Source organism: Rana temporaria, chromosome 4, assembly GCF_905171775.1.
Source record: "Rana temporaria chromosome 4, aRanTem1.1, whole genome shotgun sequence".
Taxonomy (NCBI): Eukaryota; Metazoa; Chordata; class Amphibia; order Anura; family Ranidae; genus Rana; species Rana temporaria.
The window spans coordinates 195549944-195577527 of NC_053492.1; the positions used below are offsets into that span (position 1 = coordinate 195549944).

Genomic DNA, 27584 nt, shown 5'->3' on the forward strand with positions numbered 1-27584 from the left:
CACAGAAGCCAATGTCTAAGTCTCCGCACATGCGCACAACATATCGCGCGCAGGGAGCGAGCACGTCCGCAGGGATGCCGGGGAGCGCGCATTTCCTACAATTCTCTCCCTTCTCTTATGTCACAGAATAGCAAATTAGTTCTCAGAATTTCGGGGCTGTCCTTCCAAGTTAAAAGCCTACGTCAGAGCCTAAGACACCCCACGTGATCCGTCCAGCCGGGCCGTACCAAGCTGCCGAGGGGTGACCGAGAAATGCCAAATCCCTTTCCCCCGGAGCACACCCCAAACAAACATGCCCCCCGATATCGGGCATTTTTTTGGGTGTCCGGGGAATGTGTGTGGAAGGAGACGGGGAGCCGTGTGTGGAGCGGGAAGGACGAGAGAGAAGGGAAAGGGGTTGGCTGGCGGACACTCGGTCCTCCCCCGCCTCTTTATAATGGTAAGATCAGAAGCTAAAATTCCGAGAATTGAGCCCTGTTGATTCTTAGAACTGGGGGTTCTTAGAAGTGGTGATGCAAGGATTTTCTAGGAAAGCCCGACCAGGTGATCCGCTTTTCTTTTTAATTCACTTTTTTTTTATTACAGCTTGTCACTTGCTGGAGTCGTCAGCTCTCCATGTCTGCTGCTTATACTTCTATATATATATATATATTTCTATTCTCTTCTCCTCTAATTCTATTCTACAATTCTATCATCTCCTCTCCCAATTCTCTCCTCTGACATGACACTGGGCCACGGGGACATTTCCCGGGATGTCTGTCTGCATGCAGCCGATGCCTGTCTGTCTCTATGTCTGTCTGTATGTCTGCTTGCCTCTATGTGCGGGAATGTACACCACGACTGCTGCTCTATTATACACCGATCACTTTTATATCGCACCGATCACCACATATCTTACTGGAACACTTTTATACCACTCATCACATTTTATTCTACCACTCATCACCGATCCTCACTGTCCTATGTTAGGGGACTTTTATAGGACTGTCACTGTTGTATACTAGGACTGATCACTGCTATCCAGTATACCGATCCTCACTCTGTTATGTGACTTTTATATGACTGATTACATTTTATTCTGAGACTGATCACTGCTATCTATGACACCGATCCTCAGTCTGTTGTGTGACTTTTATAGGACTGATTACATTTTATTCTGGGACTGATCACTGCTATCTATGACACGGATCCTCAGTCTGTTGTATGACTTTTATAGGACTGATTACATTTTATTCTGGGACTGATCACTGTTGTATTATGGGACTGATCACTGCTATCTATGACACCGATCCTCACTCTGTTATATTACTTTTATTCTAGGGGTGATCACTTTTTATTCTAGGGGTGATCACTGTTGTATTATAGGATTGATCAATGCTACACCGATCCTCACTGTTGTATGTTATGAGACTTATTTATAGGACTGATCACTTTTTATTCTAGGGGTGATCACATTTTATTCTAGGGGTGATCACATTTTATTCTAGGGGTGATCACTTTTTATTCTAGGGGTGATCACTTTTTATTCTAGGGGTGATCACTTTTTTATTCTAGGGGTGATCGCATTTTATTCTAGGGGTGATCACATTTTATTCTAGGGGTGATCACATTTTATTCTAGGGGTGATCACTTTTTTATCCTAGGGGTGATCACTTTTTTTATTCTAAGGGTGATCACTTTTTATCCTAGGGGTGATCGCATTTTAATTCTAGGGGTGATCACTTTTTTATTCTAGGGGTGATCACTTTTTTATTCTAGGGGTGATCACTGTTGTAATTTAGGACTGATCACTGCTATCTATAACACCGATCCTCAGTGCTAAATTAGACGGATTATTATGTTATATGGTACAGGATTTATTACTTTAGGACTGATCACTTATTTTTTTGTTAGTCTAGGAATGATCACTATTATATTCTAGGACTTGTCAGTGGCTATTGATGACACCGATCCCCACTATATGCTATATTTAGACAGATCAGCATGTTATTGGACTGATCACTTTTTATTCTAGGACTGATCTGTGCCATCTGTGCCACCGATCCTCACTGCTATATTAGACAGATCGTCATGCTATATGGTATAGGGCTGATCACTTTTTATCCTAGGGATGATCAGTGCTATCGATGACACCGATCGTCTCTCCTTGTATTCTCAGTGTGATGACTTGTGTTTTCTAGGGATGATGACTTTTCTATTGTAGGGCTGATCTCTGCTATATGTTATCGGATTTGTGATCAGTGCTGTGTGCTCCAGGGCTGATCCCTGTGATTGTTAGAGGGCTGATCTCTTCTATTTCATAGTTTCCGGTGCAGGTGATCACTTGTAGGGTTGATCAGTCTTGTATTCTAGGTCTGATTACTTCTGTCCTTCCGGGGTTGATCCCTTCTTTTTAATAGATCCCAGTGCTGATCACTTCTGGATCCTGAAGCTGATCGCGCGTGTGCTGTAGGGTTGATCACTTCTCATCCCCGGTGATCTTAGAGAGGACTGATCTCTTGTATTTAATAGATCCCAGTGCTGATCACTACTGGTTTCTGAAGCTGATCACTGGCGTGCTGTAGGGTTGATCAGTCTTGTATTCTAACCTTCCGGGGCTGATACTTTGTATTTAATGGATCCCAGTGCTGATCACTTCTATTTAATGGATCCCAGTGCTGATCACTTCTATTTAATGGATCCCAGTGCTGATCACTTCTATTTAATGAATCCCAGTGCTGATCACTTCTATCTTTCCGGGGCTGATCCCTTCTATTTAATAGATCCCAGTGCTGATCACTTTTGGATTCTGAAGCTGATCACTTGTGTGCTGTAGGGTTGATCACTTCTCATCCCCTGTGATCTCTTCTATCTGATCGATCCCAGTGATAATGACATGTGTGCTGTAAGGTTGATTGTAGGGCTGATGACTTCTCTTCTCATTCCGGGACTGTGGAAGTTGTGGGGTTCCCGGGACGGATCTGTTCTCCATGGGAGGGGGAGGGGAGGGGGGTGCCCGTGTCTAGACAGTGCAGTGTATGGAGGATCAGGTGGAAGGATGGAGGGTTCTCTATGTGCTGCTCTGTCTGTTTACTATGGAGGAAGTTGGCACCGTCATCCAGCCTCGTAAATCATCGTCCCACAGTGAAGTGTGTTGGCCGGGATCCACACGCTATTCCTGGAGGATGTCCGCACCCCACTAATTTATATTCCAGACAGTGAGCCCCGTGTGTAGTGATGGGGTACCGAAGTGTCATTCGGGGTGCTCCTTCTTTATTGCACCCCTTATTATACATTCCACATTGATATAAACACGGGAGATTGGCGAGTGTGCAGGTTTGGGGCCCATTATGGGGTGTCGGGCTCTGTGCAGGGTGACACTCAGCCCTCTGCTCGGATCCTGGTAAATAACATCTGTCTGGGAGATGGCCGGGGATGGGGCGACCCCTGGCGGGAGCCGTGCGATCTGCACCCTGCTTCCCATTCCCCGGTGACTCGCTAAATTTAGAGACACGCCGCTTGTTTTCTAAACCTTCAGCAGCGTGGAGGGGAAACCACAGAGCCGGGACAGGGAAGGGTTAACATCCCTGCGGCTGCGGCTCTGCACAGGTTAACTTGAGGTTTCACATTCCTCTGCACTGGCTGGAAGGCACCAATGGAGCGCTAACCTTTGCTCACATTTTTTGCAAAATCCTGCCATTAGTCAGGCTCTGCTATTCTCTGTGAATGGTGGGGATCAGTCATCATTAATCTGCATACACCCCAAATGTCTGCATTCACCCCCAATATCTGCATTCACCCCCAGACAGTATCTGCATACACCCTCAGACAGTATCTGCATACACCCCCAATGTCTGCATACACCCACAATGTCTGCATACACCCACAATGTCTGCATACACCCCTAATGTCTGCATACACCCCTAATGTCTGCATACACCCCCAATATCTGCATACACCCCCAATGTCTGTATAGATCCCCAATGTCTGCATACACCCCCAATATCTGCATACACCCCCAATGTCTGTATAGATCCCCAATATGTGCATACACCCCCAATGTCTGCATACACCCCCAATCTCTGCATACAACCCCAATGTCTGTATAGATCCCCAATATCTGCACAGACCCCCAATGGCTGTAGACCCCTAATGTCTGCATAGACCCACAATGTCTGTATACACCCCCAATATCTGCACAGACCCCCAATGGCTGTAGACCCCTAATGTCTGCATAGACCCGCAATGTCTGTATACACTGCCCAATATCTGCACAGATCCCCAATGTCTGTATACACCCCCAATGTCTGTATACACCTCAAATGTCTGTATACACCCCCCGATGTCTGCATACACCCCCATTGTCTGTATACACCTCAAATGTCTGTATACACCCCCGATGTCTGCATACACCCCCAATGTCTGTATACACCCCAAATCTGTAAAGATCCCCAATGTCTGCATAGACCACAATATCTGTATAAATCCCACTATATACAAATGACCCCCCAAATCTGCATAGATTACAATGTATGCATACACCCCCCCCCTATATCTGCACAGACCCCCAATGTCTGCATAGATCCCGATATCTACATAAACTCCAATATATGCATACACCCCAATGTCTACATAGACCTCCAGGTCTGCATATACCTCCAAATCTACACAGACCCCAAATTCTGTATAGTTCCCAATATATGCTTACACCCCAATATCTACATAAACTCCAATGTATGCATAGACAATAAGGTCTGTATAGACTCCAATATATGCATAGACCCCAATATCTACATCAACTCCAATATCAGCATAGACCCCAAATCTGCATAGACCTCAAAATCCACATAACATCCCTGACATCTGCCTAATCCTGCCTGACATCAATAAAGTAAAACAAAAGTAACATGCATGCCAGGGAGAAGGAGCCCTTGCTTTTTTTTAAGAAAGCACCCACATTTTAAGCAGTACAGTATGCTCCCTGCCAGTTTGCTGTAGAGAAGCTCTCTTACTCTCTGTGTGGAAACAGTGGTCTCTCTGCAGAGGTCTGACCCCCAGAACCAGAGTTCTCCAATCAGGAGGGGATTTTAGCTTTACTGATTGCAAAGCTATAGGTTTCATTCAGTAAGAAGCAGAGGGATGACTGCTTTCACATAAAAGGAATAAGGCTCACCTTTGCAGCTGCTGGCAGGGGACAGGCTTTTCTACTCAGGCTGTGGCTGCTTTAGAAAAGAAAAGAACTGAAGGAACTTTTATCTTTATGCACTCGGAATGTATTTAGCTGATTTGAACTGAAAGTTAATTTGAGCTTTAAGGGAATTATGTGGCATGCTAATGATAGCGGATATTTTGAGAGTGGGCTATGCTTTGCCCAGGGCTAGCTGGCACTTACTGGAAGGCTGACTACATTTAGACTTGGCCTCTGTGCCATTGATTTGGGTTTACACTGTGGCGGAGCCGGGTTGGGTGGCACAAGCCACAAAAAGAGTGAGAAGTACAGGTTAGCTGTCCCCATAATAGAAATCCCCTTTCTGTCATCCCTGGGAGGCTAGGAATGTGTTTGGCACTGTCAGTGAGCCCGCTCAGGTCCTATTACAAAGGAGGTGTCTCTTCCCAGTGCTACTAGCTAATGCATTCCAAGGCAGCTCCTTGCCAGCTCCACAAGCCATTTCACTTCAACACTGTTATTTCCCAGCCAAGCTTCTGGAGCCAGGGTGACTTGGTGGAAAAAAACAAAATCACATGTTGTGTCAAGATTCAAAACGCCATAAAAATGTTTCTTTTTTTAAAGCGAGGAAAGCCAAAACACAAGAGCGGCCGTGTGAGTGTGTTTATCCAATAACAACTTTTTGAGCCATAATGGAAACTGCGTGCCAGAAGGCGAAAAGAGTGGGGCTGGCGCCACCCACTGGACGCACAAGGCACTTTGCCTTCTGGAGACCGGTGGGAACTGAAATGATGTGCTGCACAAGAATGCACGCATCTATTTCAAGAATGTCTGTGTAAATACATGAGTTTTTTTTTTGTGACACTTATAATCCTGAAAAGTATGTTCCTAATGATTTCCACAACATTAATCAAAGTCGTGTTACAGATGCACAGAGAGGCTTTTATATTCGCCTTGTAGCATTGGGATTATTACGAAACGTCAGCACTGCAGTGTCAAAACGACAGCACAGTGGATACAGAAATATCTCTAAATAGATATATAGCTCAGGACTTTCCACGTTGCCTTTTTTTTTAAGGCTACTGTTTACCCAATAAAGTGTATCACTTAAACTCTAAACTTACTGTTTTTAATTGTACTTTATTGTTAAAAAAATAAATTAAACAGAGTAACTTTTTTAGTTGCTATATTTATTGTCCTGCATGGAGTTTGTATGTTCTCCTTGTGCTTGTGTAAGTTTCCTCCCACACTCTAAAGCAGGGGTCTCCAAACTGCATCACGTATATGTAGCTAGTTTACATTTTGTGTTTTTTTTTTTATTTATTTTTTATTTAATGAAGTGTTATTATTGCTTCCTTTAGTTGTTTTTCCTGAGGTTTCCAGAATACAAAGCAACTTTTTTTAGTTGCTTTATTTATTGCCCTGGATGAAGTTTGCATGTTCTGCCTGTGCTTGTGTAGATTTCCTCCCATACTCTAAAGCAGTGGTCTCTAAACTGTGGCTCTGGGACCAGATGCAGCACTTATATTTCATGTAGCTAGTTTACATTTTGTGTTTTTTATTTAATAAAACAGTATTTATCTTCATGTAGTTGTTTTTTTCCTGAAGTTTCCAAAATAATCTAAACAGAGTAACCTTTTTTTTAGTTGCTATATTTATTGTCCTGTGTGGAGTTTGTGTGTTCTCTTTGTTCTTGGGTAGGTTTCCTCCCACACTCAAAAACAGGGGTCTCCAAACTTTTCAAAGGGCCAGTTTATTGTGCTTTAGACTTTAGGAGGGCCGTATTGTGTCCTGGGCCCAGCATCAGTGAAAATATGGCTTCAGGGGTTGGTAGTCAGTAGGAGGAGGAGTCGTGCCCCTATTAGTAGGAGGAATATTATCCCATCATTGGTATCAGAGGAAGAAATAGTGCCCTCTTGTTGGCTGTCAGTGGGAGGAATAGTGGCCCATATCAATGGGAGAAATAGTGCCCCAAAGGCAAGCAAAGGGCCATATCTGGCCCTTGGACCGCAGTTTGGAGACCCCTGCTCTAAAACATTGGTCTCCAAAGTCAAGCAAAGCCCTTTGCTTGCCCTTATCCGGCCCTTGAGGCATTATTCACCAACTATTTCCCCCTAATGCCTCGTACACACGACCGAGTATCTCGGCAAGAAACTTGCTGGGAGATATTTTTTTGCCGAGGAAACTGGTCATGTGTACATTTTCGTCGAGGAAACTGTCGAGAAACTCGACGAGCCAAAAAGAGAACATGTTCTCTATTTCCTTGACGGGAATGGAGAAAATTGGCTTGTCGAGTTCCTTGACAGCCTAACAAGGAACTCGACGAGGAAAACGATGTGTTTTGCCCGTCGAGTTCCTCGGTCGTGTGTACGAGGCTTCATACCAAAGATCGGTATTGTTTACTCCCACTTTGCACAGTCCGGCACCCCTAAAGTCTGAAGGACAGTAAACTGGCCCTTTCTTTGGAAAGTTTGGCTCTAAAGCCATATTGGTAGGTTAAATGGCTCCAGTCTAAATGAGTCCTAGTATGTGTTATCACATTCCCAAGCCAAGCAGCTGCAGGGGGGTTGAATAAAGACCTGATGACTAAGGGTGAGCTTGGGTTGAGTCTGAACCTGGAAGGAAGCTGTCAGTGCCAGCCCAATCAGCTGTAGCCAGGGTATTCCCTACTCCACAGCCGCAGATGCTCAGAGGGACGGAGATGCTTTTGATATCATTGACATATGGCCATATTAGATCAGTGATGTTATGAGAATCCCTGCCTCTGTGTGTACAAGCAGCTGCAGGGCAAGGAATGCCCCGGCCGCAGCTGATCAGGTTGGCACTGAGAGCTCCCTTCCAGGTTCGCACTCAACCCAAGCTTGTCCCTTTTCATGACCTACTTTGCCAAGAAAATTCTATCGAAAAAGTCAGCAGATTTCCGGCCCATATAGAGTTGGATACGACTAAATGGATATGTATATTTGTATATTAATTGATAGAATATAACAACTGCATTCCTACAAGGAATTGTACTTGTTCCTGTACACTCATAACCGGTGCCATACCTTCCTATAAGGTGTCCCAGGCTTGTGTCTTCACTTGATCCCTCTTGGCTGCTTGGCAAGAGGGTTAACCAGACCGGCGCTGTCCTGTGAGCGTAACCCTTGGAACGTGCACTTCTCTGATACTGTTACAAGTTGTTGGTTAAATAAGGAATGAGTAACATTGCAGGGAGATCTCTCTGTCAGTCACAAATCCCAGGCGGCTTGTGTATTTTTAAATAATTAATCCAATGAACTTGAAAGTGATTCTCAGCTGGAAAGCAAACTAGGAGAATCGGCCCTTATTTCCTCTCCCTACGAAGAAGCCATCCAAATTAGACTCCCAGGCCAGCCTGTTTAAGATCAAGTAAACGCTTCCTTTTTCCTTGAAGTGTCTGGGTGGTATGAGCGCTGTCTGCGTATTCAATCATTTCTACTTTAACTCTTGCATTGACGGGGTCCCCCTTCTTTTCTTTTTATTAATCTTGGGGTATTAAACTTTTTTACTGCCGGACTTACAATATTGGACCAAGACCTTACGACTACTGAACCTTAGCAGCATCAACATGATTCCAGGGAAATTAAAAGAGCTTTGTGTGTCTGAGTGTTCAAAGCATGCAGTTGTCTTTTTACATTCATAATGAAACAAACCTTACACTGAGTGATATCACACATCCCACTCTGCTTTCTAATCTCCACTGCTTCCATTAGAAAGATCTGCCACCTACACTTTCTCTGAGGCTTTGTAGATACCCATCACCGAAACCATAGCAAGCTTATTCGTATCTATTGCTAACTGTGCAGATATAAATCATTGGTGGTGGTGTTAGATAGTCTTTGTCAGTTTCTGATGAATCTTCTTTGGCCTACCTTATACCCAACAATATGTCATCCAGATTGCAACCCAATAGCTGTGGCCCAGTTTACATAAATGTACTTTTTTTTTTTATACGTTTGAGGTCTGAATTAAGTATTGCACGGAGCCTAATATTTGAAGTGAACATGATTTAAAATGCTTTAGGCACATATGAGGTAAGATCACTATGCTGTAGTAAAGTATAAAGCCTCGTACACACGACCGAGAAACTCGACGGGCGAAACACATCGTTTTCCTCGTCGAGTTCCTTGTTAGGCTGTCGAGGAACTCGACAAGCCAATTTTCTCCATTCCCGTCGAGGAAATAGAGAACATGTTCTCTTTTTGGCTCGTCGAGTTTCTCGACAGTTTCCTCGACGAAAATGTACACACGACCGGTTTCATCGGCAAAAAAATATCTCCCAGCAAGTTTCTTGCTGGTTTTTGCCGAGAAACTCGGTCGTGTGTACGAGGCCTGAGATAACGCCAAGTAAACAGCAGTGAAAAATATATTTTTTGGGCCCTTTTTTTTTTATATACATATCTAATACAGCAGAGAGAAACGCTATTGGCTGCATGGGATTAACCGCTCTGGATAGTACAGAGACCTCTCTAGTCTTGTGTTTTACAGAGCTATTTAATGTAAATTATTACATTAAGTATAACTCTAGATTGTAATCTCTAACGAGCAGATCCCTCTATATTGATTTGTATTGTAAGTGTACTGTCTGCCCCCATGTTGTAAAGCGCTGTGCAAACCGTTGGCACTATATAAATCCTGTATGATAATAATAATAATATAATAATGCAGAATGAAAGAGGTTCTCCCCAGTAGTTTTATTTCTGGCTCTGGAGCTTAGTATTCATTTTAGGCATGAGAAAACTGAGCAGAGCACTTCAATCTATACATCTGAGTTCTTTTATCGCCATCTGCTGGTAGATTTGTTAATTCCTCTAAAAGACTGGCTTGATTTACTATTACATGCTGATAATGTTAACCAATAAACAACCAAATTTAAAAATGTATAATGCATTTTTCATAGACTAAGGGGTTGATTTACTAAGACTAAGAGTGCAAAATCTGGTGCGGCTGTGCATGGTAGCCAATCAGCTTCTAACTTCAGCTTTGACAATAAAACCTGGAAGCTGATTGGTTTCTATGCAGAGCTGCACTAGATTTTGCACTCTCCAGCTTTAGTAAATCAACCCCTAAGTGTTTACTATGTATAGTGCACTGGTTTGGACAAAAAGCTGAGTGACGCATGTACTAACCATGGGGGTCACATAGAATCACCTTTTACTAACCTGAATATTTTTAGGTGGAACTCCAGCCAGAATATATTTTACCTTTTGGATGGAGTGGTGAACATTTATAGCCCCAGTAAGGTTTTTTTTATTGTTCCCTTACTTCCTCTTCTTTTAACCCAAACCTTCCTCAATCAGTGTAAGGGAAGAGTAAATCTCAGTTGGGCAATAAAAAAATGATAGAAGCTATGCTGATAGGCTAATTGGCTTCTGTCTAAATTTGCTCTAGTATATGAATGTGTGTGAGGGACCTTAGATTGTAAGCTCCTTGAGGGTAGGGACTGATGTGAATGTACAATGTATATGTAAAGTGCTGCATAAATTGACGGCGCTATATAAGTACCTAAAATAATAATAATAATAATAATAAATTAAAACTTCCCCACTCTGTTTAAAACTAAAAAAAGCTAGAGTGAGGCCCCGTACACACGACCGAATTTCTCAGCAGAATTCAGCCAGAAACTCGATGGGAGACGTATTCTGCCGAGAAAACCGGTCGTGTGTACACTTTTCGCCGAGGAAACCGATGAGGATCTCGTTGGGCCAAAGAGACAACATGTTATCTATTTCCTCGTTAGTCAATGGAAAAAGTTGGCTCGCCGAGATCCTCGGCGGCTTCACAAGGAACTCGACGAGCAAAACGATGTGTTTTGCCCGTCGAGTTTCTCGGACGTGTGTACGGGGCCTTACAGTTTAACCAAAATCTGGTTGCTATAGGTGACTTTAATCACGCATATCATCATCGTTGATAAAGCGCTGTGCAAACTGTTGGCGCTATATAAATCCTGTATAATAATAATATAATAATGCTTGTTGAGCCCCATTCATTCAATGTGCAGACCCAAAAATAGTTACATAGTCTGATTGAACAAAAAGACACAAGGCCACCTAGTTCAACCAATACCATTGAGTTAGAATCCTTTATCCTGCAGCAGGTTATTTTCTAAATTGTTCCCATGGGCTACTGCAATTGAGAAAAGGAACACTTTGCCGAATGCATTAGAGCCTTTGAAGAATTGATATACAGTATGTACTGTATATGTATGCAGACTGTGTGTGGGAAGCTTGTCCTAGGTTGGCTTTCCTGGAAAGTTTACTCTAGCAGTGTTGGATGGATGAAGTAATCTCGGTCTGAGTCAAATACTTCCCAGAATAATATGGCTGGAATGCCCACCCCTTTTCCTCTGCTGAAAACAATGTTAATGTATAGCATCTGTGGGCAGGTGATGTGTAGTGGTAAAATGGGATGCACATCAGTTAATACTCAACCAGCAAACCCATGTGCACAGGAGACTGATGTCAGACTCCTATGTGTCAGGTAATGTGATTTGGGTTATTTCTAATACCTGCAATTATTGTTTTTTTACAGTTACAATTAGGATGCTTGTTGGCTGCCATAAAAAAGGGTTAAGGTCTAAATGGAGAATACTGGTGCTGTGACTTCAAATGCGTCTCCCTTACTTAACATGTTTGCTTGAAATGTTAGGCTGCCAAAGAAGTGAGTGAAACCATGGGGGCGTATTTTATATTTCTATGGAAAAGAAGTGTGACGGTAGTTTTGTTGTGTCATGAGTACAGTTTCTTTCTCAGTTTATTAACTCCCCAGAGATACTGAGACTGGTGGCATTGGCTTTGTATGGTCGTTTACCATAGTAAGAAAAACAGTTTGTTACATGAGGAACTGAAGATTTGGACTAGTATTCCATATTAAAATAAACAGCATGTTCCCATAAACATATACTTTTGACCTTTTTTATTAATTGTATTATTCTTATTATTAAAAAAATATATATATATATATATATATATATATATATATATATATATATATATATATATATATATTTTTAAATAATAAGAAAAATAAAATTAATATATACTATATAATATAAAATCTGCAGATGGTCTGGACCTTCTTTAAGGTGCAGCGAGACTCTTATATAGTATGCTGAAATCGCCCAAACTTGGACCCTTTTACTAGGAACTTGTGAAGCACCATTGGGGTGCTGACAGTTATACAGTACTTCTACAGTACATCGTGCAATGGTTAAGGAATGTAATCTAAATCCATTGCAACAGCATTTTTGTAACCTGCCAGGGAGCCTTGCATCAGCTACAGAATTCAGTTGAAAGTACATTTTTTTTTTTGCAAGCATCCATCTATAGCCATTTGTGTTGTGGGGTATGTGAAGGTGTGTGTTCAGGAAAAAGAAGAAACCACAGCATGGGGAAATGCTTAGTTTCAAAGTTCCAAAGAAGAGGAAGATTAACGATTTACACTTTATGTCACATTTTCGTGTTAACCCATATAAGGTTGACCCCCTCCTGTTTAGACCATGGATTAATCTCTATACTAAGTAGGTTGCAGTCTACAATATAATTCTTCCTTAGCTTTTCAGCGCTATTCTGAACAGTGGGTAGCCTTTATATATATATATATATATATATATATATATATATATATATATATATATATATTCATAATTCTACAAACAGGCATGGCAGATTGGCAGGTTTTCATTTGCATAAACTATTTAGACCCCTCTTTAGGAGGACAATGCTGGGCTTTATTGGCCTTAGAGATCTATTGTTTTTGTTACTTTTTGTGCATTTTTTTTTTTACTAGCATACTCAATATATATATTTTTTTCTTTTAGCCATCAAAGAAGAGAAATTTGAATTTTGAAGCGAGAATTGGGGTAAGTGTCTATATTTTGCCTTCTTTCTTATTGTTTGAGCAGAGGGAGTTGCACCTGCACATTTCATCACTTTCATAACTGCTGAAGATTCACTGATCCACAAATAACACAAACCGCTAAAAGTGGAAGTTGAAACTTGTTTGAAATATAGCACAAGTGCCAAAGCATTCTCCTAAGTGCTTTAACTTGAAAACTTGTTCAGGTATTATATATTCTGCCCTTAAAATTAGCCTTTTTTCTTTTCTCTTTATGTTTTAGGATAGGGGCAAAAATGACGTCGGCAACGGACAGCTGTATTCAGTTCACTCGACATGCCAGTGATGTTCTCCTGAACCTGAACCGTCTCCGAAGTAGGGACATTCTGACAGATGTGATCATTGTTGTGAACAGGGAGCACTTTCGAGCTCACAAGACAGTCCTTATGGCTTGCAGGTAAAAATGGAGCTTGTCAAACTTCAGCATGACAGTTATTAGGTTTTAAGCTGCATTTTACTGTAATACTACTCAGTTTTTTTTTGCCTATTATACTCTCTTTAGAGTGCAAATACTTTTACTGCCCTAGAGTGTTTATGGAGAGCCATTCACCCAAACAACTTTATATTCTAATACTCTACCACAGACACACTATTAAGTCAGTTCGGGTAGAGGCCAGTTTGACTTCTAGTATGTTTTTGATCATGGGAGAAAATACTTACAGGGCATTGCGTCACCATAAACTCCAAAATGCATCTTTGGTGGGATAATACACTTTAGGTCTCTTTCACACGGGCGGCCTGTTCAGGTCCGCCTGCCAGTTTTTTAGGCAGACCTGAACGGGCGCTCCGTGCTCCTCTATAGAGCCACGGATGTCATTGTGACATGCACGCTGACATCCGACCTGCTCCGATCCGCCAAAGTGTGACGGAGGAAAAACCTACTTTTCCATCAGTCTGGCGGATCGGATCGGGTGAACACGGACAGACAGTCCGTGTTCAATCAATCCCCCCATAGGGGAGAGCAGAGAAAAGACAGGGCGGTCCCTGCACAGTGTGTGGGGACCGCCCTGTCATCTGCCGGCTCAGCGGGGATCAACGGAACGATCCCCACTGAGCAAGCGGAGGTTCACGGGGCGGATCATTACTGATCCGCCCCGTGTGAAAGGGGCCTTAGAGTTGTGAACTGACCTTTTCTTCAACAGTAAAAGAAATATGAAATACCTTAGATGTGAACAAGTTTTCAGATCCCTATCATGACCACTCGGGACACAAAGGGGGAGATTTACTAAAACTGGAGCACTCAGAATCAGGTGCAGCTGTGCATGGTACCCAATCAGCTTCTAACTTCAGCTTGTTCAATTAAGCTTTGACAATAAAACCTGGAAGCTGATTGGTTTCTATGCAGAGCTGCAGCAGATTTTGCATCATGTGGTTTTAGTAAATAACCCCCAAAGGAGCCTACAAGCAAAAAAAAGTGCAAGCTGAGTATAGGATGCCTTGAACTTTTACACTGTTTACCCTGTGTCTGCACTGCAGCTCAGTAACAGGAACCATAGCAGAATAAATGTGTATTCTGAGAATATTGCAAATCTCAATGTTTTTTATCTTTCACAGTGGGCTGTTTTATACAATCTTCACCGACCAGATGAAGTGCAATATGAACATCATAAACCTTGATCCAGAAATCAGTGCAGAGGGTTTCCGAGTCCTGCTGGAGTTCATGTACACTTCTCGGCTTAGTTTAAGGGACAGCAGCATCATGGCGGTTATGAGCACTGCACTTTACTTACAAATGGAACATGTTGTAGACACCTGTCAAAGGTTCCTCAAGACCAGGTAACTTTTATTTTCTTTTGTTTAACTGATCTGTGTTTTCGTTCTTTCACTTGAAGAACCTTTTTTTAAAGAAGCCAGTCGACCCAAGCTGAATTTTTTTGGTAGAACCCAGATTCTTAAAGCAGAACTTTACCCATAACAAGTTGATAAAAAATAATGTTCTCTAGCAAGGAACATACAATCCACATTAATAATTATGTTACCAAAATGAGTGTGTAAATTGCCTCCAGAATCGCCCCTGTTTCTTCTTGCCGGAGGCTGCCCTTTTGCAGAAGTCCAGAGCCCCTAAGCAGCAGTAAATCCTTAGGCTGTCATTGGTGGAGCTGCTTATCAAGAGATGAAAAGTGAGTGACCAGTACAAACCCATAAGATTAACTATAAGTGAATGCTCCTAAGGATAGACTGCCTCTATAACTCTTTAACCTCCCGCCGACCGTACGCAAATATGCAGCCTCAGTTTGTAGGGGCTGTACCGGGGTTTTGCATGTAGCTGCACACATTACCCCACTACCGTTTTTTAGCGCAAGAGGTCATCTTACTTGAGATAACAATCGATGTGGCTAAAAGCCGCATTGGCTGTTATCCCAAGGAGCGGGAGGGGACATCCTCCCCTTCCGCCGCCTTCCGGGGCTCGCCCCTGGGCTCTCTGTCCCACTGGGAGGCCAGAGCGACCAACCGGCACGTCTGCCAAACTTGGCATTTTGAAGTGCAAAGGAAGGATTTGGAGTCTTTTAGACCCCAGATCCCTCCATAAAGAGTACCTGTCACTGCCTATTACTGTCACAAGGGATGTAAATATTTTTTTTTCTTTTATTATTATTATTTTTTCTTCCACTGTCTCTTTAAACAAATTTGAATCATTTTTATTGCTGTCACAAAAATATTGCAACAATTGCCATTTTTTCTCTAGGGTCTCTTCTATAAAAATATATATAATGTTTGGGGGTTCTAAGTAATTTTCTAGCAAAACTTTTAGGCAACAAATGTCAGAAAAAGGCTTATGCCGCGTACACACGATCAGGCTTTTGCCCGGCCAAATTCCATCCGAATTCCATCAGAGAAAAATAATGCATGAAAGGGGTTTAAGGTAAAAAAAAGCAAATTTTTGTCCTATTCTGTGAAAGTCTAAGGACTTAATTGTGTTTTTTTTTTTTTTCAGCGAGGATATTGTGAGTTCTGTGAAACCATCCAGAGGAGAGGAATTCTTGCAAGGCAGGACGATGTTACCTCCAGATGTTATGGCCTACAGAAACTGTGAGATGCCAGAAAATACTGTATCGGTTCGTAACACAACCATTTGTGATGGAAGGTCCTACATTCCCAACATTTACAGTGGATCTCCATCCTCCTACCCTCTGTACAGTCACATTCCAGTGCATGGGTTCCTATTTCCAGAGGATGAGGCAAGAGATGTGCAAATGACTGAAATGCAAAGAACCAGCAGGTATCCTAAGGACAGTGTGTTACCTGGAGAAAATTCAAGGACTGTGCTAGGAGAATACAGGAAAGGTGTCTTGGATATATCTGTAAATATGTGCCACAATGTCTACTCTCCAAAGGAGGCAGCACTGGAAGACCCTCATAGTGACTCTCACTATAATGTGCTGGCAGGCTCTCGGTCTGCAGGCCCCTCTGTTAGAAGCAGTCCATACTACAGCTGTGACAAAGGGAAAGATGAGGAGCGGACATCTTCAGAGGATGAAATCACTCAGCACTTTAAACCAACAAACTCTCCTGTCAGTCGTAAGGGACTTGTAAGCCCTCAAAGCCCTCAAAAGTCCGATTGCCAGCCTAATTCTCCTACAGAATCCAGCAGCAGTAAAAATGCCCGCATTTCACAAGGATCTGGTTCTCCAGTGTCCAAAGCCTTTACTGACCCAAAAGCTTGCAACTGGAAAAAATACAAGTTGCTTAATTCCCTCAACCAGAATGAAAAAGCATGCGCCGCTCAAAGTGAAATGGAAAACCTGTCTCCACAGTTCTACACATCTCAATCGTCCTGTCAACAGCAGGTGAAGTCTGAAAACCTGGACATCCAGACGTCATCTAAACTTAATGGGAACACTGATGACTCGGCAGTATCACAAGCTAGCAAACTCAATGGAATTGTTAGCAGGTAATCATATGGGCCTACTTAACAAGACAATGCAACACACAACTAAGTTTCAGCTTGCTTTTTTTATTTTTAGAGCATTTATAACAGTAAAAAAATACTGTGGTTGGCTATTGTTGGTTAGTTTTCACATTCTGCCTAAACTTGAAACAGCCAAAACATTTTTTTTTGTTCTAGATAGGTTGGGGTTAAGCTAGACCCTGTTTTTTTTTTTTTTGGCTGATGATTGTATGCCTGCTGGAAAGAGTTTCTCACTTCCTGTCCGAAAGCTGTGATTTGGACACAAAGTGAGGGTAAATATCTCCAAGAGAGATGCTACAGCAATGTAAACTGCCAGGATGTGCCCCCAAATGAAGATTTGCACTCATCTGGTAAAATAAGGGGAAATCTCCAAGGGCCACATATGAAAATAAAAAGTAACATAATCCTTCCCTATTTTGCCCATAAAAAAAAATAAGTTTTGGCTGGAGTTACCTCTTAAAAGTCTTTTAGTAGAGGTTCAGTTTGACATTTAATAGTTATTGGCTGTACATCCCCCTCTAAACCTGTTATATGGCTTTTTTTTTTCACAGGACAATGGAAGGATCTCCCCTAAGCAGTGAAGGACATTCCCCTCTCTACATCCACACATCTAAGTTCAGCATGTTTTCATCACAGTCCCCTCCTGAAATGTGTCCTCACACCCCTGGCTCTAACTTCGGAGAAGAGATAACTGAGACTCGGTCAGAATATTCAGATTCAAGCTGTGGTATGTGTCCATGTTTTTAACTATTTAATATTAACGTATGAAAATGGTACTTCTTCCCATTGGTCTGTTTTTGGGATATGCTTTATATTTTTTCATTGTCCCCATCTATAGATTAATTGTAACAAAAACTTAAACTAAACATACCATCTTGCCTTGTAAATCCCACAGACATGATACTTGGATGAATCTTCAGGCCTCGTACACACAATAGGTTAACCAGAGGACAACGGTCTGAAGGACCGTTTTCATTGGTCAAAACCGATCGTGTGTGGGCCCCATAGGTTATTTAACCATAGGTTAAAAAAAGCCAACTTGCTTTAAAATTAACCTATGGATTCCAAAACCAATCGTTAGTAGGCACGACCATCGGTTAAAAATCCACGCATGCTCAGAATCAAGTTGATGCATGCTTGGAAGCATTGAACTTCGTTTTTTTCAGCACAACGTTGTGTTTTACGTCACCGCGTTCTGACACGATCGGTTATTTAACCTATGGTGTGTAGGCGTGACTGACCAGTCAGATTCATCGGTTAACCTAGGACAACGGTCCTTCAGACCGTTGTCCTCTGGTTAACCTATCGTGTGTACGAGGCTTTAGAGTAGTTGTACAAGGTATACCTATATGTGCAGTTGATAATAATATAGTTACAGTTTAGTAAAATTATACTTGTATCTATTCAGTTTATTTGTCTCTGCATTGATGGCAAATTCACATTAATCCATTGCTTGCTGGCTATAAAAAAAAATAGAAAGCTCATGCATCATGTAAGTTCAGTAAGTTCTGAGTTTATGCACATAAAAATGCACAGCTGACCTTTTTTTATAAGCCTATTTAGTAAAGCACCGCAAATACAGTAACTTATGGCAAACAGATTTCAATTGCTGAATTTTGGTTGGTAAGGGTCAAAACACTTTTGTCTTTAAATCCCATTTTTTGGTATTTCTAATGTTGTGTGTGTGTTTTTTTTTCCATTTCCCTCTAAAGAAAATGGTACATTCTTCTGCAATGAATGTGACTCTCGTTTCTCTGAAGAGGGTTCCTTGAAAAGACACACTCTACAAATGCACAGTGACAAGCCCTACAAGTGTGACCGCTGCCAAGCATCATTCCGCTACAAGGGGAACCTGGCCAGCCACAAGACAGTTCATACTGGTGTGTTGCTGATATCCTTGCCTATTTAAACTTAGCCAAGTACAGCTTTATACAGCTAAATGTGGGGGATTTTTTTTTTTCAGCATTGTGGCTGCATCATTTTCACTGGTTTGAATCTGGGAAGACATGCTCTGATTAGATACCAGCATGTGATACTAGCAGTTTTCTAGGGAAGTGCATACACGACTGCCCAGGGAACTACCACTTAATGCAGCTTAATGTTAGTCACTCCTTAGGGGTATGGGTGGGTGGTGTTAACGTGCACACATCACCTAAAGTCTGCTGAGGGATGTCAATGCTTCCCAGTGCCTATAGGGTAGCAAGTTGCTATAAGGATGTACAGTTTAGGCTGACATTTGTATGTCTATGTGCCTAATCTCTCAATTAAAAGTGACTGTAAAGGCTTGATTTTTTTTTTGTCCTAAAAGCAGGCCCGGACTGGCCATAGGGCATACCGGGGGGGGGGGGGCGTTGGTGGCCCCCGGCGGCCCGTGGGCCGCATGTGACGTCTCCCCCAGTGTAACATGCAGGGGGTGCAGAACTGTTAGGGGGTGTCTATGTAACAAACTGTGGGGGGCTGTGTAATGTAAAGGGGTCCAGAGGTGCAGGGTGCTGTGTAATGTAAAGGGGTCCAGAGGTGCAGAATGCTGTGTAATGTAAAGGGGCCCAGAGGTGCAGGGTAATGTAAAGGGTTCCAGAGGTGCAGGGTGCTGTGTAATGTAAAGGGGCCCAGAGGTGCGGTGCTGTGTAATGTAAAGGGGCCCAGAGGTGCGGTGCTGTGTAATGTAAAAGGGTCCAGAGGTGCGTTGCTATGTAATGTAAAGAGGTCCAGAGTGCTGTGTAATGTAAAGGGGTCCAGAGGTACAAGGTAATGGAACCCCACATCCCATCATTAATCGCCGCCTCGGCGCCCCCCCCTCGGGCTGCTCAGTCTAAAGTGCCCCGGCCTATTTTTTGTCCCAGTCTGGGCCTGCCTAAAAGGTTTATACTTGCTTGCTCTGCACAATGATGTTGCACAGAGTAGCCCCTAACCTCCTCTTCTGGGGTCCCCCGCCAGGACTCTCCATTCTACCTTGTGTGCATGTGACACCAAAGCAAGCCACTATGGTGGCATACATAGGGGCATGCTCTTTTGCTGGGCTTTGTGCATCCATAGACACACACAGAGTTGCTAGTCCCTAATCCCTCCTCACAGGATTTGATTGACCGCAGCAATCCTGTGAGAAGAGGAACAGAGACTAGCGCTGCTGTAATGGGGCACAGTGCGCAATCAAAGGAGGGCTCAGGTAGGTATTTAGGGAAGAGAGGGGTAAGCAACGGGTAGTGGGAGTTTTTTTATTTTAATGCAGAGAATGCATTTAGATAAAAAATTAAGACTTTTCTAACCACTTTAAGTGAGAAACATGCAATGCAGCAATCCATTACATACCTAGAAAATACTTTCTGCCTTGTGTTCCATGTTAAATTGCCTATAGGTATGGATATATTAGAAAGGGCTATAGTAAAATGTGTTTATTCCTTTAAACCTAAAAAATGTATTTGAATAAATCTTGTTTTCTGTCAATTAGGTGAGAAGCCATATCGCTGTAGTATCTGTGGCGCACAGTTCAACCGGCCTGCAAATCTAAAGACCCATACAAGAATTCATTCTGGAGAAAAACCATATAAGTGTGAGACCTGCGGAGCCCGCTTTGTACAGGTACAATTCATAGTGCGTCTTTATCAGAATATTGTTAGGATTCATTTGGCATTCAAATAGAAATGCCCAATACTCGTTTACTTGAAACAATCTAAACTCAACCCTTTTATTGTAAATAGCTAAAATGTATTATCTTACATTTGGAGCCCTGTACATTAAACAAAACCATCCACAAAGTGTTTTTTGTGTGGATTGGGAAGCTGGTGGGTAAAATTGATTCCCACATTACTATTGTACCCTATTGTCCCAATTCACCAAGCTGTAAGCCTTCGGATAAATTCTACCTGGATATGGTTAGATTTGGCACAATTAACATGTATCCATAATGCCACTATGTCTGTTTTAGAAAAATCATGTGTTTATATAATTGTTGCTTTATGCTCACAGGTTGCCCATCTCCGTGCACATGTGTTGATTCATACTGGAGAAAAGCCCTACCCGTGTGAGATCTGCGGCACTAGATTCAGACACTTGCAGACGTTAAAGAGCCATCTCCGTATTCATACTGGAGAAAAGCCCTACCATGTAAGTCACTTATTCAGTCCAATATGTTTGAATCAGAAAAGATTTAAAGCAGTATTAAATGCTCCAAGTTTTATTAGGTAATGCATTAAAAAAACTATACCAAATTCCTAGTAATTTCATAATTTGAGATCTTTGTGGGCACAAACATTAACATTATTTAGTATTCACTAATCCATTAGCTCTGCTTTTGTGAAATCCCTGTCAAGAGCATGCATCGAGTATCGGGTCGCAAGGGACAGCTCAGACACCAGCAGCTATTCATTTATTTGCTTGGAGGAGGAAGTGGCTTCTGATCCTAGGCTTTTTAGCTGTGTGTCTGTGGAGATGCACACAATTGTGGCTTGATAGCACCCAAGGGTAAGACGCCACCATAAACCCTGAGATCCCTTAGATCGGTGCCAGTGCACAGCACACCAGCTGATTCTACAGGAAACTTAAAGTGTTACTAAACCCAGGACCCTGCATCCATGATATCTGGTCTGCCACAGTACACAGAGCATGGAAATGCAATTATTTTATTAAATATAATCTGCCAAATACCTTTTCTGATCAGCAGTATATAGTATAGCAGTCTTGTGGCCTCTATCAGTGTCTACCTGGGCACTGGTTAAAGCTTGAGTTTTCATTCTCCACTGGCTGTCCTATGGGGCTGCAGGCCCCCTGACCCTCTGTGTGGACAGTGCTGATTGGCCCTTTGCTGATCACATGCACTCTCCCAAAAAAAAACTCTAGCAATACACCTCTGAGACCCCTTTCACACTGAGGGCATATTACAGGCACTATAGCGTTAAAAATAGCCCCTCCAATCCGCCCTTAAAAAGCACTGGAGTGTTGCGCTAGCAGGACGGTAAAAAAAGTCCTGCTAGCTGCATCTTTGGAGCGGTGAAGGAGTGGTGTGTATATTGCTCCTCCACCGCTCCTGCCTATTGAAATCAATGGGACAGCGTGGCTATCAGGGATGGACTGGCCATTGGGACTACAGGGAGTTTCCCGGTGGGCTGATGGCTCAGTGGGCCGGCTTCAGTGACAGCGGCCTGGGAGTTTCTCACTTCTGCCTAATCTTGTCCCATAAGGGGGTGCACCAAACTGATTCTTTGCCCCGGTAGAAATAATGTCTAGCTTCCCCACTGGTACTGCCTATAAGAGTACCAGTACCAGCCGTTCTACTCTAATAAAGTAAAACGGCTAGTGGCTTGGGTGGCCGGGGGGCTGCGGGAGTTGTCCAGCCGCTGTGGGAGAGACCTGTCAAAGTGGGCCAGTCTGGATGAAGTCCAGGGCCAAATTTTTGTCCCAGTCCAGCCCTGGCGGCTATACAGCCCGCAATGCGCTGCTGAAGCAGCGCATTGCGGGCTGTATAGCCGTGCTGTCCCATTGATGGATTTAACCCTTTCTCGGCCGCTAGCGGTGGATAAATGTGCCCCGCTAGTGGCCGAAATGCGCCGCAAATCCGCCCATAGCATCGACGGTAAAAATAGCGGCGTTTTACTGCTGACACTCAGTGTGAAAGGGGTCTAACTGAGCATGTGCAGAGTGCCTCCAAGGCTTGGTTCTATCAGGAGATAGATTGGGGACTGTAAAAGAAGGGGAGGATCAGAGAAAACAGGATCAAACAGCCTTTTTACACAATGCAGAGGCTTAATACCTTAGGTTTCACAGTGAGCATAACAAGCATGCATTACTGCATATATAGGGCCAGATTCACAAAGAGATACGACGGTGTATCTACAGATACACCATCGTATCTCAGACGTAAACTGGTCCTATCTATGCGCCTGATTCATAGAATCAGATACGCATAGATAGGGCTAGATCCGACAGTGTTACAATGTGTTACACTGTCAGATCTTTTTTTCATTTTAAAAATGGCGCCGGGGGCGTTCCCGCTGATTTACGATAAATAATATGTAAATCAGCGAGATACGCAAATTCACGAACGTACGCGGACCAGTCGCAGTGTTCTTACGTCGTGTATATATATGTTAATTTGCGCTGAATATTAACTTAAATAATGCAAATCGTGTTTACAAGTGATTGAGAAAACTAATACCAATATATAGGCAAATAGATCCAAAACAATTAGTCCAATTGCATAGATATGCACCAGTGGTTCTCCTAAGAACGACACCCAAATCAATGTGATGATTAAAGAAGGTGTAATGTGATCACAAACAACGTGCTCCTGCTTCACAAGTAGAACGCCTCTTCCACATTAACCACGGCTCATGAAAAACAAGAGAGAGAAACTCTCATAGCGCAGCTGAGTATTAAACACAATACAAAGAAGATAGATGGTCTCTAGCAATGGCACACTCACGAATCCACCGATTAAAAACCGCATATAGCAACAATGCACCGATCCTTCATTAAGCCGCTCAGCTTATATGATGTTTCCTCTCCTCATTCGAATCCTAGATCCGTCCCGCTCGTAACTCCCCCCCCACGCGTTATGTCAATGGTCACTTGACTTACTCATGGGTCACTCAAGTGACCATTGACGTAACGCGTGGGGGGGGAGTTACGAGCGGGACGGATCTAGGATTCGAATGAGGAGAGGAAACATCATATAAGCTGAGCGGCTTAATGAAGGATCGGTGCATTGTTGCTATATGCGGTTTTTAATCGGTGGATTCGTGAGTGTGCCATTGCTAGAGACCATCTATCTTCTTTGTATTGTGTTTAATACTCAGCTGCGCTATGAGAGTTTCTCTCTCTTGTTTTTCATGAGCCGTGGTTAATGTGGAAGAGGCGTTCTACTTGTGAAGCAGGAGCACAATGTTTGTGATCACATTACACCTTCTTTAATCATCACATTGATTTGGGTGTCGTTCTTAGGAGAACCACTGGTGCATATCTATGCAATTGGACTAATTGTTTTGGATCTATTTGCCTATATATTGGTATTAGTTTTCTCAATCACTTGTAAACACGATTTGCATTATTTAAGTTAATATTCAGCGCAAATTAACATATATATACATTGCACTATTTTGTTTGACCTACATTACACTTTTTGCTGCGTTTATTATTTGGTAATTTTTTTAATGCTCTATATTTTTGATAATTAATTAGCGCTGTAGTACTATTATTTTACAGTGTTCTTACGTCGTTTCCGTAGCGGTTTTCCGTCGTATACTTACCCTTTCTTTTATCAGGCGCAGCCAATTTTAAGTATAGCCGACGTTCCTGCGTCGAATTTAAATTTTTTAACGTCGTTTGCGTAAGTCGTTCTCGAATACGGACGGACGGCGTTTACGTAAGCGTCGCAACCACTGACGTCCTGGCGACGTCAGTGGGAGCAATGCACGCCGGGAAATTTCGCGGACGGCGCCTGCGCATTTAAATCGGCGCGGGAACGCGCCTGATTTAAATATGACACTCCCCTAGCCGCGGAATTTGAATTCCGCTGGGGGATTTAGGATCCGCCGTCGCAAGTTTGGAGGTAAGTGGTTTGTGAATTAGCCACTTGCCTCCTAAACTTACGGGAGCGGATCTTAATTCACGTAGATCGAGCGGATCTATAGATCCGCTGAGCTACGTGAATCTGGCCCATAGACTGAATTTACTCATGTGGGATTAGTAACGCATTAAACTTTAAAACATTAGAATGCAGCATCTATTGTAAGTCACTTCATCAGAATTTAAAATAGCCTAAACCAGGGATCCTCAAACTACGGCCCTCCAGCTGTTGCGGAACTACACATCCCATGAGGCATTGTAAAGCTCTGACATTCACAAATATGACTAGGCATGATGGGAATTGTAGTTCCTGAACAACTGGAGGGCCATAGTTTGAAGACCCCTGGCCTAAACATTGACTTTAATATCACTTTAAATTTTGTAATAAGTAGAGAAAAATACTTTCCAACACTTACTGCATTCCATGCATTCACATTCTTCAGTCTCAGTGGAGGGGATTCCACTAAGGCAGCCTCTGTCCTAATACAGAGGCACGTTTCTGGGTTTTATTAGGGAGGGCAGAACAAATATAAGACATTAATTATATCTTTAGCTAAAAAAAGAAAAAAAAATCTTGAATAATTGAGGAACGCTGCCTTCTTCCTGCTTTAGATCAGTATTAGGTATTTTGTTTTGCCTAATGTTTATCAGATGTTATTAAACCATGGACTATAAGTGCTAGTAATGTGTATTTTATCATGCTTTGACTTTGTAACAATAAACTGGTTCCTAACCACCTTCTTCCATTTGAGAAGTACTGAATTTCTAGTTTATTCATCGCAACAAAAGACAAAGTACAGTAACCCATTGAAACTAACAGGAATTGATCTTTTAATGACCTGACAGGAGACTGCAGTCTGTTATGGACTACTGTACTTTACAGTATATGTTTTTTGTTTTAGATTTTTCAATAAATCTTTATATATATAAGGACTAGCCATCATCTTGTAGCTATACAAACTCTCATTTCAATATTTGACAGTGGTGATTGCAATGAAAATATGTTCTGAAGTACAGTGGAATCTTGGTTTACGAGTAACGCGGTTAACAAGCGCTTTGAAAGTCAAGCAACTTTTTATTTTTTTAGTTCTGACTCGGCTTGTGAGTGTTATCTCGCAAAACGAGCAAAATTCAAGGTAATGGGGTGTGCAGTACCACCTTTGGCCAGAGGTGCGAGGGTGTCGGTGACACTCAGAATGATTCGGAGCCGTTTGGAAATACTCAGAAATACTTCAGAAATACTCAGTTCTCAAGTGTTTCTGAGGCCCCGTACACACGTCCGAGGACCTCGACGTGCCAAACACATCGAGTTCCTCGTCGAGTTCAGTGTTGAAGCCGCCGAGGATCTCGGCGGGCCGACTTTCCTCATTGAACAACGAGGAAATAGAGAACATGTTCTCTATTTGGCCCGACGAGTTCCTCGCTAAAAAGTGTACACACGACCGAGTTTCTCGGCAGAATCCCGCTCCGATCGAGTTTCTGGCTGAATTCTGCCGAGAAACTCGGTCGTGTGTACGGGGCCTGAGAGTTTCCAAGATCAGCCGAGCTGTCCCCGAGTATTTTGGAGGCTCTCTGGCGCCTTCCCCACCTCTGGCTACATGCGGTATTGCATGCCATAGAAGTCAATGCAGAACAAATTTTCTTTGTTTCCATTGACTTCTATGGGGAAACTCGCTTTGATATGCGAGTGCTTTGGATTACAAGCATTCTCCTGGAACGGTTTATGCTCATAATCCAAGGTTCCACTGTACTGTGTTCCATTTATCTTTACTTTAGCAGTTTTAAAGTACATTGATGCCCTACAGCTTTTAAATATATTAACTTTCATCTTTCTTTCTTTCTAGTGTGAAAAGTGCAACCTCCATTTCCGCCACAAGAGCCAACTGAGACTTCATTTACGTCAAAAACATGGAGCAATCACTAACACAAAAGTCCAGTATCGTGTGTCCTCCACAGAGCTTCCAGTGGAACTCCCTAAGTCTTGCTGAGCCCTGCCCACACCGATTCTGGAGTGCCTCTCTTTGACCTGTTAGTGCAGATGGGTGAAACAAAACGGGTTTAGCTATTTTTATTTTATTTTTGTCCTGGTCATGTGAAATGTGCACCCTTTAGTGTAAAGAAACTAATATATATAAATATATATATATATATATAAATATATAAAATATATTTTTCCTATATTCATATGGTGTAGTGCACTCTTTTATCATTTCATCCTTGTAATTCTCAGCACAAGAGAACCTGAGTGATATGGTAATGACTGAATTTGGAGAGCGGCTGGTGATGCAAAAGGCAGGCTTACAGCCAGCTGTGCTGACCCAGCTTCTAATGCACTGGTGCTCCCCTGTGGGGCAGTTTATAATGTCTGAAGCATCAGCCATATAAATGGATGAAATGCAGTCTATATGTAAAGCGGCTCAGTAAGGCCTTCTTGCTTCAGAACATGATTAGCATGTTGGAGAACATCTGTTGCTGAAGTATAAGTGCCAGCTTTAAATTTTAAGGTTCTTCTACTTCAACAATGATTGGAGGATCAAAGTGTTTGAAGCCTATATTAAGGCATTATTATAACTTGCTTACTTTGCTAATATTTGCCAAGAAATCCTGCAGAAAGCACCTTTTTAGTGGCTTATAGTGTGTTATTTGGTAGAATGGTATTAGAACCAAAACCACAATGTTTTGTGACTGAAAGAAAAATGGTACAGAATGGGAATACCAGTCATTTAGACATGAATCTTTAGAACAATGTTACAAAATTGAATCCCTATACTGGGGGAAATGTATTCTATGGATGCAACAAAGCCTAAGCACTTGAACTAAGCACCTTGTCTACAAGTAACTCTTGAACCCATAATTCAACCCCTACAGATATTTGATGTGATACAGAGATTTTGATGTGATGTTTGGGACCTTCAAAGACAATAGTTACAAAGATGATCTTAAGAAATGGGGCTTTCAATGCTAGCACTGTTTAAGCACAAGGCAGGCGGCAATCTTTTTGAAGCACTTAGCAGTGGATAAACTTTTAATGGAAATACTAAGTTTGTGCTT

General features: G+C 42.4%; 1 protein-coding gene across 4 annotated transcripts; it reads left to right on the forward strand.

Moving 5' to 3' along the window:
• Window positions 1-210: 210 nt before the first annotated feature.
• BCL6 (BCL6 transcription repressor) lies at window positions 211-27459 on the forward strand. 4 transcript variants are annotated; one of them, XM_040349589.1, is made up of 10 exons: window positions 211-439; window positions 12987-13028; window positions 13287-13460; window positions 14618-14839; window positions 15999-16955; window positions 17525-17700; window positions 18686-18853; window positions 20422-20552; window positions 20940-21077; window positions 26378-27459. In XM_040349589.1, exons 3-10 carry the CDS (start codon window positions 13300-13302, stop codon window positions 26519-26521), a joined length of 2097 nt encoding a protein of 698 aa, XP_040205523.1. In that variant the 5' UTR covers window positions 211-439; window positions 12987-13028; window positions 13287-13299; the 3' UTR covers window positions 26522-27459. The 4 variants fall into 4 exon arrangements, with proteins under 4 accessions (XP_040205523.1, XP_040205522.1, XP_040205525.1 ...); XM_040349588.1 differs by lacking the exon at window positions 211-439 and adding an exon at window positions 458-543; XM_040349590.1 differs by lacking the exon at window positions 211-439 and adding an exon at window positions 11349-11827.
• Window positions 27460-27584: the final 125 nt, after the last annotated feature.